This window comes from Balaenoptera ricei, chromosome 5, assembly GCF_028023285.1.
Source record: "Balaenoptera ricei isolate mBalRic1 chromosome 5, mBalRic1.hap2, whole genome shotgun sequence".
NCBI classification, from domain to species: Eukaryota; Metazoa; Chordata; class Mammalia; order Artiodactyla; family Balaenopteridae; genus Balaenoptera; species Balaenoptera ricei.
Window position 1 is genome coordinate 142,242,738 of NC_082643.1, and position 16,050 is coordinate 142,258,787.

Sequence of the window (16,050 nt, forward strand, 5' to 3'; positions counted from 1 at the left end):
GGAGGGGTCAAGGGGCTTCCAAGAAGGCGAGGCTGGGTTCGACTGCCAGACCAGGGATCAGGAGGGCACTCTTATCATGCTCCCTGATGCGGGCCAGGAGGGAAGAGAACCAGGCCCACGGTCCAGGAGCTCTTGGGCAGCATCCTGACCCCAGATCCAGGTGTGAAGGGGTCCCTCAGAGCAGAGTGGCCCAGTCCCTACAGGGCCACCGCCTCTGCCGGCTATTACCCGCCCACCTAATCCCCAGCTCTGAGCGGGAGGCTGCCCCTCTTCTACCCCCAGCAGCCAGGCCCAAAGACGGAGGGAGGGGCCTGGGGTCCCACTCAGCCTGACCTTGTGGGGCCCCCTCCCGTCCAGGTGGCCTGACCTCACCCTTCAGCCCCCAGAAGTCCCTGAGAGCTCCCGAGGCCCTGAGGCAGTGGTCCAGCCCCTGGTCCAGAGGGTCCTGAAGAGTGCCAGGACCAGGTGGGGAGGAGGAGCCAGACTCAGCTTGGAAGGGCCAGGGCTGGGCCCCAGGGATGGCCACCTGGGAGCTCTTGGAGGTCTTAGTCCTGGACTTTAAGGGGCTGCGAGTTGGGGGCGGCCTGAGTGGGAAGAGGTGCAGGCAACAGGGTGGCCCCAGGCCCCGCCGATGAGCCTCAGTTTGGGGCCCAGGGAGGTGGCTGCGGTCACCTAGAGGCCAGGAAGGGGACTGCCCCTCGCGGCATCACGTGCTCAGAGACCCAGGCAGAGTGGGAGCGCCGGGAAGCACGCCCCGTGCTGCCGTCAGGAGCCCATTTTACAGAAAACCCTGGGGGGGCCGAAGTCAGGGGTCTGGTCTGTCCTCCCAGTGCTGGGGTGCCCACCCCGCCCTGCCCCGCCGAATTCCGCCCACTCCTCTCGCTTTGGCTGCCCCGACCACCCCGAGATTCCCTGGCCTGATACCACCGCCAGAGCCCCGCAGGTCCCCGACAGGGGTGGCGGGGGTCCTTCACGCAGCAGCGAGACCACCGTCCCCAGATCCCAGAGGCCGGAGTGGGGAGGGCGCCCTGGGCCTCCACTGCTCCTGTGGGGAGGAGGCGCCCAACACAGGCCGGTTCATTTAGCAAAACAGCCCTCCACCCCAGGTGAAGAAAGGGACCTGGGGCAGAAAGGGCCTCTGGGGTCACAGGTCGAGGGGGGCTGGGAAGAGGGACCGGGAAGGGCGACAGAGGCGGTGGGAGTGCAGGAGGGAGTGGACCAGAAGACCAGTGGATGGGAAGGAAAAAGAACCAGGGCCAGATCAGAGGCAGCTAACAGGAGCTCCTCCAAGAGAACATGAAGGGGAGGAAACAAGAAAATAAAGGTTATTATCATTACTATTTCCCCAACAGAAGGACAAAAACTCCTGATTAGAACCTGTGCAGCACCTTGAGTGGACCTGCAGTTCTGAGAGCCTCCTGAGGGCAGGAAGGGAGCGAGGCTCCTGAGACCCACCTGCTGCGGGCAGCTGCCAGCCGCTGGACCCAAGCTGCTCACCTCCTCACCAGGAGTCTATGACCCACCCCCCATCCTTCCCTTCAACACAGGTTGGGTGAGTGCCTACCCTCTACTGGGCCCTGAAAAGAACAAAGCTCTGTTCTCCTGGCACTTTACAAGCCAGGGGGTGGGGTGGGGCAGGAAATAAACCAATAACAGAGATCAACACTCCAGTATCCCTTTGGGACAAAGAAAAATAAGTTGGGATAAGGGGCTAAAGAGTGAGGTGGGTGGTGGAGGCCAAGGGGGAACCCCATGGAGAGGGGACAGCATGTACAAAGGCCCTGGGGTGGCAGGGGCTATGAGTTGAATGTGCCAGCAGAAGATAACGTATTTTCAGACAGGCCAGCTCAGAAAGTTTACTTACCACACTGTTTTCTAGGAAGCTACCTGAAGGGATGCCACAGGGAGAAGATGGCATGGAATCTAGGAAACAGTGGCTCCAAACTAGAAGAGTGCAAGGTGGGCAGTGGGCAGTGGGCATGCCCAGCTGGCTGGGAGCAGGAGGGCACGGGCCAGGGAGGGGACGTAACGGGAATGACTTGACTGCCAGAGAATGTCAGAATGTGATAAAAGCAGACGAGGGGAACAATAAGGCAAACACAATCTTTAGGGAAAACAAACGCTGTCCCAAGGATAATGCATTCCCAGCATGAAAGATGCTCTTGATCCAATCGGCCAGAAAGCAGTATGACAGCTCCAGGACAGAACCTGAATGCCATGGGCCTTGACGACACGCAAGGCTAAACTCTTTGCCAGAGTCACCTGTGCTGACTCTCCTATCTACTTCTCTAGTTGACAACCCCCTTCAGGCCTTCCCCACCCCCAACCGACCCTGTTCCTGTCAAGGTTGACGATGACCAGGGCTGCCCAATCCAGGGGTCCAGCCTTGGGCCTTGCTTGACCTCAGGAGCATGAGACACGCTGACTTCTTTCCTAAGCCCTGGCCAGTCTCAGTTCTCTTCCTGTCTCATGAGAGCCCATCTCCTCGGGGGTCTCTCATCCCCCTGCCCCCTCAGCACATCGCTCCTCTGTCCACACTCGCCGCGGGGCTCAGCCAGCACTTGTGTCCCAGCCTTCTCTCTCCAGCCCCTTCCCCAGGTGTGTCTGTCTGGTAGCCTCCTGGACCTCTCTGCTAACTCCATCCCTCTTCCCCTCACCCCCTCATCCCTTTCTCTCAAAACACACCCGCAATTCCCACTGGCTCTACTTTCAAATACAACTGGAATCCAGCTCCTCCTCACACTACAGCTCCTGCTGCCACCACCCAGCCCCGGGCCCTCTTCAGCTCTGATGGCTGCGTCACATCCCCACGGGCCCCGACTCTGCCCCTGACCCTGAGCCCATCCTCAACCAGCAGCCAGAAACGTCCCGTTCAAACAGACGTGGACTTGCCCAGACCCCCCAGGGCTCCGGGGAGGCTCCGTCCCTCACGCTGCCCCCTGCCCTCCTGCTGCCCACTGCCCCTCCTGGGCAGACCCTACACAGCAGCGTCCCCAGCCCTTCTGCCTGTGGTTCCACACCCGTCCACCTGGGCCGTGCCCCTACTCCCTCCCGGAGGGCAGCTCCCCTAAGAGGCTTTCTACGGCCACCCTTGGCTGCCCCCATCATTTATGGTGACAGGAACCCCAGTCCGAGCAAGGGTTCATGGCTGCCCACAAAATACAGGATGCCCAGTTAAACTTCAATTTTGGATAAACCCATAATTTTTAATTTAAGTACGGCCCACATATTGCGTGGGCCATGCGTACGCTAAAAAGTACTTATACTAGAAGTGTTTGTACTTTTCACACTGAGAAGCGCTCACTGGTCCTCTGTGTCTGTGAATCTGGCCGCAGGCCAGCAACACGGGCTGCATCCCGCCTGCCTGTCAGCCAGGAGTGGCCACGTGACAGAGGCCAACCAATGAGACGTGAGCACCGTCTGGGAAGTCGCCTGCCTCTGCTACCGTCCGCTCCTTCCTGGGGCCCCAGGACACGTGGGTCCTGGGCCCTGCCACTGCTGCCCACTCACAGCCAGGCCCGAGGGCCGGCCTAGGCCTGCCATGGCTTCAGCAGCCCCCACCACGGGCTTTCTCTGGCCAGATGTAAAGCTCACAGGCTTCCTCGCCACCAGACACCTAGAGCTCGGCCTCCCACCACGGCCAAGGTAGGAATCTGGTTTGTTCACCGTGATCCTGACACCTGGATCGGCACCTGCACGCCGGGCGGTTCCAGCATCAGAGAACCGAGGACAGAAGAGGTCAAGGTCAAGGGTTGGGAAGCCCGTTGGGGCAGGGAAGGGCCTGGAGCAGAGGGTCTGAATAGATACGTGCATTCAGATCACAAAGACAGGCCAGGCCAGGCTGGGCTGGGAACTGGTGCCGTCCTCCAGGCAGTGGACCAGGAGTGTCCAGCTCCACCCACCTGAGACAGCAGAAGCGGGGCAGGGGGGCACGTTGCACTGAGGCGGCCACAACCAGGGAACTAAAGCCCTTGAGAGGCCAAGTGTCCCACAGTGGTCATTTCCAATCGCAGCCCTGCCGCGTTCCTGGATGTTTTTTACAGTGTGCATGTGTTACTTTGAAAAAAAGGTATTAATTTTTACTTTAAAAAACATTCCCAGAATGAACGGAGGGAGGGAGGGAGGGAGAGAGGCCTCCCACCCGGTGCTGTGCGCACGCGTGTGTGGATGCGTGTCTGAGCCAGGAGCTCCTGGTGCCCAGGGGCCGGGCAGGGGTGCGCAGGAGGGACCCAGCAGGCAGGGTGGAAGCTGGGGGCAGGGCCCAGCCCTCTCTTCCCAGAGGAGCTCTCCCCCGCCGCCCAATCGCCCCTCTCCCGACACCCTCAGGCTCCTTGGTCACAGTGGCCTTGCCGTGTGGGGTCCACCAGCTGGACCGCCAGGGAGACCCTGACCACAGGCATCCTCACTGCGGTGCAGAAGAGCCCTGGGAGGGTTGGCGCCGGGGCAGCTGCTCCAGGGACCAGGCCGCCTCTACACCGCCCCCCTCCCCCCGCCTCAAAATCAGTGCAGGCAGGCAAGGAAAGAGGTCCTTGGAAGGCGGACTCTCCGTGGCCACCGTGCCTGTGGGTACGGGTCCACAAGTGTGGCCGGACATGCATACCCTCAACTCTGGCACTGGTGTGGGACAGGTGTCCCGAGGGCCTCAGCCCTCACGGAACAGCTGCAGAAACCTAGGCCCAGAGAGAGTCCCAACTGGGGACTCCAGGGGGCGGCGATGGTGGGCTCTGGTGGCCAGAGCAGGGAGACAGGACACAGGCATGCCGGGCCAGGTGTTTATTGGTGAGGGAGCGGTCTGGCTGAGGGTCCTCAGCGGCCGGCCGGCCAGCAGGCACACAGGGCCCGGCGCTCGGCCTGCAGCAGGAGGGTCTCCGTCTGAAGAGCAACAAGGGGCCGTCAGGGCGCTGCCCGCTGCCCCCCGCCCCCCAGCTCCCGAGGGCCCTCCAGCTCCTGGCTTCCCCCCAAAACCCACTGGCAGTCCTGTCTCCACCCGTTCCCAAGACTCTCAGAGCCTGAACTGGACTATGTGAGGACACCCCCAGCCCCAGCTCTGCAGACTTTGACGGCAGGGGACCCTCTGCTGCCCTCCAGACGACCCCCTCCCGGCCCAGAGCCTCTGCGATCCTGGGCCCGTCCTGCCCTCCTCAGCCCCACACCGGGACGACTTTTCCCAGCTTCCGCTCAGCACACACACCGGCTCTCAGGGGCCCCTCTCACACCTCCCCCGACCCCCAGGGTGGGCTGGGGCTGCTCCTCTCAGGAACCCAGCTCCAGACTCAATGAAACTCAGGCCCCTTGGCCCCCAGGGGGCGCCACAGGTCTCAGGCCGGGCCCTTGGGAATTGCCCAGAAAAGGGGAGCAGGGTGGGTTCTCCCCTTCTTTCTACTTCTAGGAATGCGCTCCCTTTCTCAGAAGGAGTACATGTATCTGTCACAAATGGAAACTCCGTCGGCTGACGGGGCTGACCCCTGGCACCTGTGCACGCACCCGCCCCTCCCCAGGTGAGGCCGGGGGCAGGGAACCCCCCAGACAGCTGCGCCCAAGCCAACGTTCCGTGCCCAGCAAGCCCTACGCACCCGCTTCCGACCGCCTCTTCCCCCGCCTCGGTTTCTCCCCTCCCACTGGGCCTCAGCACTCCCCCCGGAACAGGCTGCACTGGGACTGGCTGTCCTTCTCGGTGACCCCCGGGAAAAGTGCCGGCGAGGCCCTGGGGAGGAGGGGAACCGGACTGCCCCCGCCCTCCCACACTGCGGCCGGAAACAGTGTGGCGGTTATGTGAGAGGGGCGTCCCTCCTCCCCACCCGCCTCTCCTCGGGAGGCTCACCCGCGCGTCCAGGCTGCAGGCCGTCTTCCGCAGGTCCTGCAGGGCGCGCTGCATGAACTCGAAAGCGTGGCAGTCCACGCACGGGCGGCCTGCGGGGGGCGCGGGTCAGGACGCGGGGCGCGTTCCCAGCCCGCACCCACCGGAGCAGCGGCCTCCGTGCGCCCCCCACCTCCCACCCGAGGGGGCGCGGGGCCCACCCTAGGAACAAAGGCGAGCCACGCCCCTCCCGCACGCCCGGGTGCGGTCAGGGCCAGGGGGAGCCCTCGGCAGACGCGCGCGGCACCTACTCTGCGCGGGGACGGCGCTCCCGGCGGCGGGTTCCGCGCGGGCCTGGGCGCCCAGCAGCGCGACGCTCAGCAGCAGCAGCAGCAGCAGCAGCGGCGGCGGCGGCGGCGGCGGCGGCGGCGACCTCGGGGGCCTGCACGGCGGCGAGGGGGCCATGGCCGAGCGGAGGGAGCCCGGGCGCCCTGCAGCAGCCGAGGGTCAGCAGCGCCCGCACCTCCGGCCAGCGAACACCCACCCCGGAACCCGGCCTCGCGAGCCCCTACCCCACCCCGACCTCCGCGGACCAGCGAACCCACCTCCAGGGCCCGCCCCCCGGGACGAGCGAACCCCCCCACCCGGCCCACCGGGTCTCGCGGCTCCCCACCCCGGCCCCTCCACCCCCGCCACGCCCCCCCCCCCGGGCCCAGCGACCCCTTCCCTCTCCCTCCCCCCCACCCCGGCCCAGCGAACCCCCACCCCGCCTTTACCGCGACTGGGGACGCCGCGACAGCAGCGCCGGCGACTCGGGAAGACTTGCGGCGTCCGGCGCGCACCGCGCATGCGCCCCGACCCCGCCCGGGTCCCCATCAGACGTCGTCGTCATGGAAACCCCGGGACTGCGCGAACAGCTAGCTTAAAGGGACCGAGGTGGCTCCTGGGCTCCGTGTGCCCAGCCCCGGGCGGGATCTGCGCCTAGAGCACCGTCAGGCCCACAGGCCACGGAGTGGGGAGGGCTTCTTGGAGGAGGCGGCTCCTGGATAACACCTCCAGAGCCACTGCCGGCCGGAATTAAGCCAAGGAAGCGCGAAATCTGCCGCGGGAGCTCGGCGGTCCCGGGGCTTGGGGTGTCCCTGGGCCGATCCTGAGGGAGGGGCTCGAGGCACGCCAGGATTGGGGGCCAGTGAATGCAAAGGCGCGGCCTCTGCTCCCGGGCCAGTGGGGTCCAGTCGGGTCGGATTGCTCCGGGGATATCGGGGCCAGGAGCGACCCAGGCCCGTGGGCCGGTGGGGGATCCGCTCTCTCCGCTCCTGACTCGGGCCCAGCCTTGCCCCTGCGCCTCAGGGGAGAGGGACAGGTGAGAAGCCCATCGGCCTGCCGGGTCCCCCCTCCGCCACTCCGCTCCCTGACACCTATTTGCCACACACCCCCACCCCCGCTGCATGACCTCGGAGGGGTCACTTGGCCTCTCTATGCCCTTTGCTCCCTCGTGACCACACAAGGTTGTTGGAAGTAAAGAGCCGAGTGTGGCCCCCGCGGGCGCCCCGATGCGCGGGTTTCAGGTCCCCGCCAGGCCCACGCGTGCGGGGGAGACCCGGTCCCTCTGAGAGGGGTGGTGTCCACTTGGCGTCTACTTGGTCTCTACGAGGCGCAGCACTGATGCAGAGGCCGCGACCTCCGGAGAGTGCGCCCAGGCCCGCGTCCCCGCCTGAGTGCCGGAGCCCGCGCTGTGCGGGGCAGCGCCCGGCCCCCTTCCTGGTGGGCAGCGCCGGGCCAGATGCCCTCTGCCCCACCCCCGGGCCTTGGGTCAGCTGTCGCCCCGGCACGGGATGGGACGTCCGCGGCCCCGACCGGACGAGGGTTTGCTGACCTAGGGGAGGGGGTAGTGCTCGTGAGCGCCACTCTCTCCTCCCCGTCGGGCTCAGGGTCAGGCTCGTGCTGCAGCCCGGGCCTGGGCGGGGGGCTTCCGGAAACGCGGGCCGGCCCGGCGCAGCGGCTGGGGGGCCAGCGGGCGGCATTCCCGGACGTGCGCATTTCCGCGCCCTTTATCCGGAGCCCCGTGCCCGGGTCGCAAGGTCACAGCCACCAAGTGGGGCGGGGCGAGGCGGCCGGCCCTGAGCAGCAGCCCCGCGGGGCCACTGGGTTGGGACTTGTGGCCGGAGGGCGCCACACGGCACGGGCTTTTTCTACCTGTCGTCCCGTCCCGCTGCCTCCGGATCGCGGCCCGCTCCTGCCCCGCTGTCCCCGCGCGCGCACGGGCAAGGCTCGGGGAGACCTCGGCGGCGGTGCGGTGGAAGGCACAGCTGCGGACTCGTGGATCCATCAAAGTGTCCCTTCTCCCGCTTCCCCGGCACGGCCCAGCCTGACCATCCCTGCCCCGCACACCCTCGAGCCCCTGGCCGCATCCTCCCCGCAACTGTGACTCTCTAACGAGGGGACCGCGCCACCGGTCCGCCGGGCGGAACCTCAGGGCTGCCCGGGTCCTGAGTGCCCGGCCACACACTTCTTCTCCGCCCCCCCCACCCCGCCACCCCTGCCAGCGCCGTTGTTCCCTCACCCTAGCCTACTTCCTCCTCCCTCTCCCCTCCCCAGGGGTACGATTTTCTTTCCCCACTGGTTCTTCTCTTCAGCGAGCAGGCTGTGATGTCTTTCATATCCAAATACGACAAACTTCGTGAGCCCCTCGCCCCCCCCCCCCATCACCTCTCCTGGCTGTCCAATTTCTCCCCTTCTCTCTTGAGCCTACACCCGTCCAGCCAGCGTCCCGGCACTGCCCTGACCCACCTAAAGCATCCAAGGACCAGTCCTCAGGCCTCCCCACTGGCCATCAGTGGCCCCGTGTCCCCTCCCCTCCTCGCTCCACCTTCGCCCCCCACCTCTTCATGTCCCGTCCTCAGGGCCATGTCCTTTGCGACCTTGTCCAATCGCAGCTGTAAAAACCAGCCATGCAGTTCCAGGTGCCCCATCCAGCTGCCCTGGACACCTCCACTTGGAGCATAGACTTCTCAAGGTCAGCATGTCCAAATCTGACGTCCCGACTTCACCCTCCATCTGCTGTCCCTCTTCCCCCCAGAATAAAACCCAACAGCTGCCCACAGCCTTCCCCATCTCTGGCGAGGGCAGTGCATCCTGGCAGATGCTCAGACCAAACCCGCAGCAGTCCTTCTAGAAATCCTGTGCACTCCACCCTCAGAGCCACCAGAATCATTCTCCGAGCCAGGCTCCACGCCCCTGGTCCACACTGCTCCTCACCTGCACGCTTTTTTTTTTTTTTAATATTTTATTTATTTATTTATTTATTTTTGGCTGCATCGGGTCTTAGTTGCAGCAAGTGGGGTCTTCGTGGCGGCACTCAGGCTTCTCTAGTTGCCGGGCACAGCCTCTCCAGTTGTGGCATGCAGGCTCTTTAGTTGTGGCACGCGGGCTCTTCAGTTGCCCCACGGGCTTAGTTGCCCTGCGGCATGTGGGATCTTAGCTCCCCGACCAGGGCTCGAACCCGCGTCCCCTGCATTGGCAGGCAGATGCTTAACCACTGCGCTACCAGGGAAGTCCTTCACCTGGACTCTTGAGCCCTCTCACCATCTCTGTGTAGCTCACCTCCTTGTGGTCCAGTTGCCCTAAGACAGCCAGAGGGATCTTTCTTATTTTCTTTTTAAAATTGTGGTAAAATAAATATAAGATAAAATTTACCATCTTAACTATTTTTAGGTGTGTACAGTTCAGTGGCATTAAGTGTGGTTCACAGTATTCACCGTATTGTACAGCCATCACCACCACCCATGAGTAGAATTTTTTCATCTTCCCAAACTGAAACTCTGTCCTCATTAAACACTAACTCCTCTCTCCCCCAGCGCCTAGCACTCACCATCTACTTTCTGTCTCTGTGTATTTGACTCCTCCAGGGACCTCATATAAGTGGAAATGCACAGTATTTTGTCCTTTTGTAACTGGCTTGTTTCACTGAGCAGAATGTCCTCAAGGTTCACCCACATTTTAGCAGGTGTCGCGATTCCCTTCCTTTTTTTTTTAAAGTATTTGTTATTTATTTATTTACGACTGTGTTGGGTCTTCGTTTCTGTGTGAGGGCTTTCTCTAGTTGTGGCAAGCGGGGGCCACTCTTCATCGCGGTGCGCGGGCCTCTCACTATCGCGGCCTCTCTCGTTGCGGAGCACAGGCTCCAGACGCACAGGCTCAGTAATTGTGGCTCACGGGCCCAGCTGCTCCGCGGCATGTGGGATCTTCCCAGACCAGGGCTCGAACCCATGTCCCCCGTCTTAGCAGGCAGACCCTCAACCACTGCGCCACCAGGGAAGCCCTCCCTTCCTTTTTAAGGCTGAATAATATTCCACTGTGTGTATGGACCACATTTTGCTTCCATTCACATGCGGGTGCTTCCATGCTTTCGCTGTTGTGAATAGTGCTGCTATGACAGAGGGACCTTTTAAATCATCATCAGACGCTGCCCCCTCTCTGCTCACAGCCCTCCACGGATCCCGTCTCACCCCAGTGACTGTCCAAGCCCTGATGTGCCTGGGAGGCTGTCTGCCTGCCAATCTTCCCTCCCACCCCTTACCTGCCCACGCCATGCCAGCCACATAACCTCCTTGCCAGGCCGCAGGGGACACTCTGCTGCTCCTGCCCCAGGGCCTTCTCTCGAGCTGGGCCCACCTGTTTCCAAGGATGCCACAGCCTTCTTCCTCTCTCCCTTGAGGCTCTGCTCAAGTATTTCCTTCTCAGTGAGAGCCAGCCCACCCATCCTGTGTACTATAGCTGCCAACCTACCCCACATGGCTTAATGGGCTCAGGCTGCCGTAACAAAAACAAACTGGGTGGCTTAAACGTCCTCAGAGTCCTGGAGGCTGGACGTCCAAGATCAACGTTCTCACCAGTTTGGTTTCTGACTCTCTTCCTGGCCTTCTCCCTGTGTGCACGCAGAGGGAGAGAAAACAGAGGAGAGACATCCAGGGAGCAAGGCTCTGGTGTCTCTTCCTAAAAGGACACTAATCCTATCAGATCAGGGCCCCACCCCTCTGACCTCATTTAGCCTGTTTTCTTCCTTAGGGGCCACATCTCCAAATACAGCCACCCTGGGGATTAAGGCTTTGATACATTAATTGGGGGGGGGGGGGGGCGGGAACAGTCCATAACACCATCCCATCCTCTCCAGTCCCTCTTACCCCATCCTGCATTTTTCCTTTTCCTTACACTCTCACCTGACTCACTAGGTACTTTATTAAATACGTTGATCCTTCCTTGTATCCAGAGCTCTCGGGTGTGGGGGGCAGTTTTGCCCTCAGGGATACTTGGCAATATCTGGAGGCATTTTGGACGGTCGCAGCTGGGAGGAGAGGTGCTACTGAACCCACTGGGTAGACGTCAAGGGTGCGGCTAAGCATCCTGCAAAGCAGGACGACCCCACAAAGGATGATCCGGCCCAAACTGTGGACAGAGCAGCAGTTGAGGAGCCCCGGTCTGTATCTTCTCGCCAGAAGGCCAGGCCCTCCCTACCGGGTGCTCAGAAGATGCGCAGGAAGCGTGACTGCGTGAGCGCGGGCCCAGGTGAGCAGGAGACGGGCCTACGCAGGCGGAGAGGCGCTGGCTGTGCAGCCCAGGCCTGGGAGGAGCTGCTTGGCCAGGGCTTGGACCAGACGGGACGAAGGGGGCAGGGAGTGGGAGGAGCCGCGTGCTGGCGGGACCCTGTGGGCAGCTGGGGAAAGGAGCAGCCCTCGGGGTGGGGAAGTGAAAGGGTGCAGGGTAGACGCCTTGTGGGGCCTGGGTTCCGAGCCGCTGTCCAGCTGGAGATTGAAGCACAGAAGTCAGCATGAAGGTGGCCTGCACAATGACGCCAGGACGCTCTGGGGATGAATCCCTTTGACGCCCCAGAGCCCTCATCCCCTCCAGACTCTCCCCGGCCGCCACCACTGTGGGGCTGAGGTGCGGGTCCAGGGGCGTCTCATCAGGCACTGGGGAGAGGCTGCTCGTGCTTGCCGTGGGCTCTGCCCTGGACAGCCTCTCGGGGACCTTCTCCCCTGTCCAGGGCAGGTCTGCCCACCGCCCCCAGCTCTCAGCAGTCAGGCTGCCCTCACCTCCCCCCTCACTTACCTCCCCCGCCAAGGGAAAACCCAGATGGGGAGGTGGAGCCCAGGGGAGTCGCCAATGACCCCGGAGGAGGTGGGGAGGGACTGGCAGGGGTGGGTTCAAGGGGCAGAGGTCATCAGGTTAACTCTGCCCAGGCCCTGCCAGCAAACAGAGCTGGGAGAAGAGGCATGAGAGTCTGGGCTTCGTGGCTCCGGGGTTAGCGGTTTAGGTCCAGAGTGAGTCTGATGCACACGCACCACTCGTTCGGCAGGGAAGGGACCCCAGGAGTGAGCCCAGGCCTCCTCTCCTGGCCTGCAGGCCTGGCAGTCAGCTGTCTTGATATCGAGGGTGAAGGGAAGAAGGGTTGTAACACAAGAGCTGGCTGCGGCATGAAGCTGCAAAGTCCATGCCCCGGCATACGCCAGGAAAGTGTAGACAAGGGAATTATTTGGAAATGGTTCTGGACTCATGATGATTCTCGTGGCAAGTGGCAGAAGGAAATTCAGATGATCCCTAACAGGAAGCATCCTCATCTTAAGCCTTGGAAAACCCGAGCAGAATGGATAAAAAACACATGATCTACCTCTATGCTGTCTGCAAGAGGCTCGCTTTAAATCCAAAGACATAAATAGATTGAAGGTGAAAGGATGAAAAAGGGTATTCCCTGCAAATAACAACCAAAAGAGAGCAGGGGTGGCTAAACTAATATCAGACAAAATAGACTTTAAATCGAAAAAGTTTACAAGAGACAAAGAAGGACATTACATGTTAATAAAAGGTTTGATACAGCAAAAAGATATGACAAATATAAATGTTTACACACCTAATGACAGACCATGAAAATATATGAAGCAAAAAACTAATGGAATTAAAGGGAGAAACAGACAGTTCTACAATAACAATTGGAGACTTCAATACCCCACTCATAATATTGGCTAGAACGACCAGACGGAAGATAAGTAAGGAAACAGAGGACCTAAGCAACGCAGTGAGCCAACCAGATCTAACAGTCATGCCCAGGACACTCCACCCAGTGACAAAAGTACACACATCCTTCTCAGGTGCCCATGGGGCGCTTTCCAGGAGAGACCGTATATTAAGTCACTAATTAAATCTCAAATCGTTTTTTTTCTTTTGGCTGCGCCGTGTGGCCTGCGGGATTTTAGTTCCCTGACCAGATATTGAACCCATGCCCTCGGCAGCGAGAGCACAGAATCCCAACCGCTGGACCACCAGGGAATTCCCATCAATAGATTTTAAAAGCTAGATACCATAAAAAGTACATTCTCTGACCACCACAGGATGATGCTGGAAATCAATAACAGAAGGAAAAGTGGAACATTACAGAACCAAAGGATCAAAGAAGAAATCAAAAGGGAACTTGGAAATTACTTGGAGAGGAAGGAAAACAAAAACAAAACATACCAAAACTTATGGGACACCACGAAAGCAGTGATAAGGGGGAAATTAGAGCTATAAATACATTTTTTAAAAAGATCTCAAATCAACAACCTAATTTTACAACTTAAGGAGCTAGAAAAAGAAGAACAAACTAAACCTAAAACTAGCAGAAGGAGGGAATTCCCTGGTGGTCCAGTGATTAGGACTTGGCAATTTCTCTGCCGAGAGCGCGGGTTCAATCCTTAGTTGGGGAACTAAGATCCCAAAAGCTGCGAGGCACAGCCAAACAAAACAAAACAAGACAAAAAACTAGCAGAAGTAAAGAAATAAAGCTTAGATTAGGGTGGAGATAAATGAAATAGAGAATAGAAAAACAACAGAGAAAAATCAATGAAACAAAAAGTTGGTTCTTTGAAAATACCAACAAAATTGACAAACCATTAGCTAGATGGACTAAGAACAAGAGAGAAGACTCAATTTACTAAAATCAGACATGAAAGTGGAGGCATCACTACCAATTCAACAGAAATAAAAAGGAAATAAAAAGGATTACAAGAGAGTGAACAATTGTACACCAACAAATTGGATAACCTAGATGAAATGGACAAGTTCCTAGAAGCACAAAACCTACTAAGACAAAATCATGAGGAAATAGGAATTCCGAATAGACCCATAACTAGTGAGGAGATTGAATCAATAATCAAAAATCTCCTAACAAAGAAAAGCCCTGGATCTGATGGCTTCACTGGTGAATTCTAGCAAACATTTAAAGAAGTATTAACACCAATCCTTCTCAAACTTTTCCAAAAAATTGAAGAGTATGAAATATTTCCTAACGCATTCCATAAAGTCAGCATTACCTGATACCAAGGCCGGAGAGGCACTAGAAGAAAACTGCAGACCAACAGTCCTTATGAACATCGATGCAAAAATCCTCAACAAAATACAAGCAAACTGATCAGGAGCATGTTAAAAGGATTATATTGGGAGGGGTGAAGGGGTGATTCCAAGGCGTGGGTAATACTCTGCTTCTTGATTCAGATGTTGGAGACACAGTGTGTTTACTTTGTGGAAGTTCAACTGTGTATTTATGATTTCTGCACATTTCTGTATGTATTTACTAAAAAAAAAAAAAGATTACTTATATTTTTAAACAAAGAATGAGACAAAATAAACACACGTTTACTCAGAGACAGAATGTCCTTAGGAAGGAAATTCTAAAGGATGTAGTTCAGGCTGAGATAAAGAGCTCCTAGATAGAAGATCTGGAACTAACTGGGGGGCAAAGTAAGAGGAAAATCTGGGGGTAAATACAGTATAAAGAAGCCATGACTCCACTAAACAACAATAAAAAGATAAATTTAAAATATGTGGCAACATATAAATCAGGAAGGGGTTAATAGAGTTAAAGTGCTCTGGATAAAATACCCAAAGGATCTGTATTTCTGGTAGGAGGGTGAAAGTATTATTAAGTATATTTTGTCACTCTTTTACAGGTTCATTCAGGTGTGATTGACATGCAATACACAATTTGATCGATTTTGATGTATACATGTGAAAATTAATAAAGGGAAACCTCACTGAAATGGAGTCAGGAGGCCAGAAGGGGGAGCTCTCATGCAGTACCACTCAAAGTTGGTCACAGGAAGAATCATCAATTACAGGTCCCCACAGGAAAAGATGTACAGGGCATCTCCCACAAGAAATCCACTTCCCCAGAAACTCAGCCAGAATCCATCACCACTCTGAACTCTCACTTTTCTCCAATGGACTTTGGTTCAAAACAACTGCCAACATCCTCCTTTTTCTCTATAAAATAACGTTCCTCTCCTTTGTTAGACTTGCCTTTGGCCTTTGTATAGCATGCTTGTCCCAAGTCGCAATTCTCTGCTGTTCCCAAGTAAACCCATTTTTGCTGGTAGAACAACTGTTTCATTTTGAAGGTCAGCATGCACCTGTGATGCGATTACCACCATGAAGATAAGGAACATACCCACCACCACCCAAAGACCCTCGTCTCTCTTTGCAATCTCCCCTCCTGCTTCTCACTGGCACCTCCCCCCAAGATAACCACCAATCCGCTTTCTGTTGCTAGATTGCATTTTCTACAATTTTATGTAAGTGGAATCATACAATATATTCTATTTTTTGTCTGTCTTCCTTAAATTAGTAAAATTATTTTGAGATTTGTCTATGTCGTTGGGTGCATCAATAGTGCGTTCTTTTTACTGGTGAGTAGTGTTGCATTGTGTGGAAAAACCACAATTTGTTTGTGCATTCACTTGTTGATAGACATTTGGATAATTTCCAGTATTTGGCTATTACAAATAAAGCTGCTCTGAATATTCACATACAAGTCTTTGTATGGACATGGATTTTCTATTTCATTATTTATTTATTTATTTTTGGCTGCGTTGGGTCTTCATTGCTGCGTGTGGGCTTTCTCTAGTTGTGGTGAGCGGGGGCTACTCTTCGTTGTGGTGCTTGGGTTTCTCATTGCGGTGGCTTCTCTTGTTGTGGAGCATGGTTTCTAGGCATGCGGGCTTCAGCAGTTATGGTGCTCGGGCTTCGGTAGTTGTAGCTCACGGGCCCTAGAGCACAGGCTCAGTAGTTGTGGGCACACAGGCTTAGTTGCTGCGTGGCATGTGGGATATTCCCGGACCAGGGCTCAAACCCGTGTCCCCTGCATTGGCAGGCGGATTCTTAACCACTGTGCCTCCAGGGAAGTCCCTGGACATGTATTTTCATTTGAGGGCTTTTATAGCCCT

At 57.6% G+C, this 16,050-nt stretch overlaps 1 protein-coding gene and 2 long non-coding RNA genes across 5 annotated transcripts; 2 read left to right on the top strand and 1 right to left on the bottom strand.

Annotated features, from left to right (window-relative positions):
- The first annotated feature begins 1,356 nt into the window (after positions 1–1,356).
- LOC132366692 (uncharacterized) lies at positions 1,357–3,939 on the top strand. The gene is made up of 3 exons (XR_009503501.1): positions 1,357–1,552; positions 1,880–1,959; positions 3,336–3,939. It is a non-coding gene; the product is annotated as an uncharacterized LOC132366692 (long non-coding RNA).
- An 819-nt stretch (positions 3,940–4,758) lies between these two features.
- Positions 4,759–8,632, bottom strand: NICOL1 (NELL2 interacting cell ontogeny regulator 1). 3 transcript variants are annotated; one of them, XM_059923740.1, is made up of 4 exons: positions 8,588–8,632; positions 6,109–6,288; positions 5,822–5,910; positions 4,759–4,872 (listed from the first exon to the last, which is right to left on the bottom strand). In XM_059923740.1, exons 2-4 carry the CDS (start codon positions 6,260–6,262, stop codon positions 4,807–4,809), a joined length of 309 nt encoding a protein of 102 aa, XP_059779723.1. In that variant the 5' UTR covers positions 6,263–6,288; positions 8,588–8,632; the 3' UTR covers positions 4,759–4,806. The 3 variants fall into 3 exon arrangements, with proteins under 3 accessions (XP_059779723.1, XP_059779725.1, XP_059779722.1); XM_059923742.1 differs by lacking the exon at positions 8,588–8,632 and adding an exon at positions 8,507–8,527; XM_059923739.1 differs by lacking the exon at positions 8,588–8,632 and adding an exon at positions 6,574–6,681.
- Positions 6,579–15,471, top strand: LOC132366186 (uncharacterized). The gene is made up of 3 exons (XR_009503408.1): positions 6,579–7,160; positions 11,067–11,362; positions 14,779–15,471. It is a non-coding gene; the product is annotated as an uncharacterized LOC132366186 (long non-coding RNA).
- Positions 15,472–16,050: the final 579 nt, after the last annotated feature.

What these genes read in the sequence shown, in the direction of transcription:
- NICOL1 (XM_059923739.1), bottom strand. Translation starts at nt 6,673, where the DNA reads ATGGGGACCCGGGCGGGGTCGGGGCGCATGCGCGGTGCGCGCCGGACG. An exon ending in GAGCGCCGTCCCCGCGCAGA is followed by an intron (nt 5,911 to 6,108) that starts GTAGGTGCCGCG and finishes CGCCCCCCGCAG; the next exon opens with GCCGCCCGTGCGTGGACTGC. An exon ending in CCTGCAGCCTGGACGCGCGG is followed by an intron (nt 4,873 to 5,821) that starts GTGAGCCTCCCG and finishes GTTGCTCTTCAG; the next exon opens with ACGGAGACCCTCCTGCTGCA.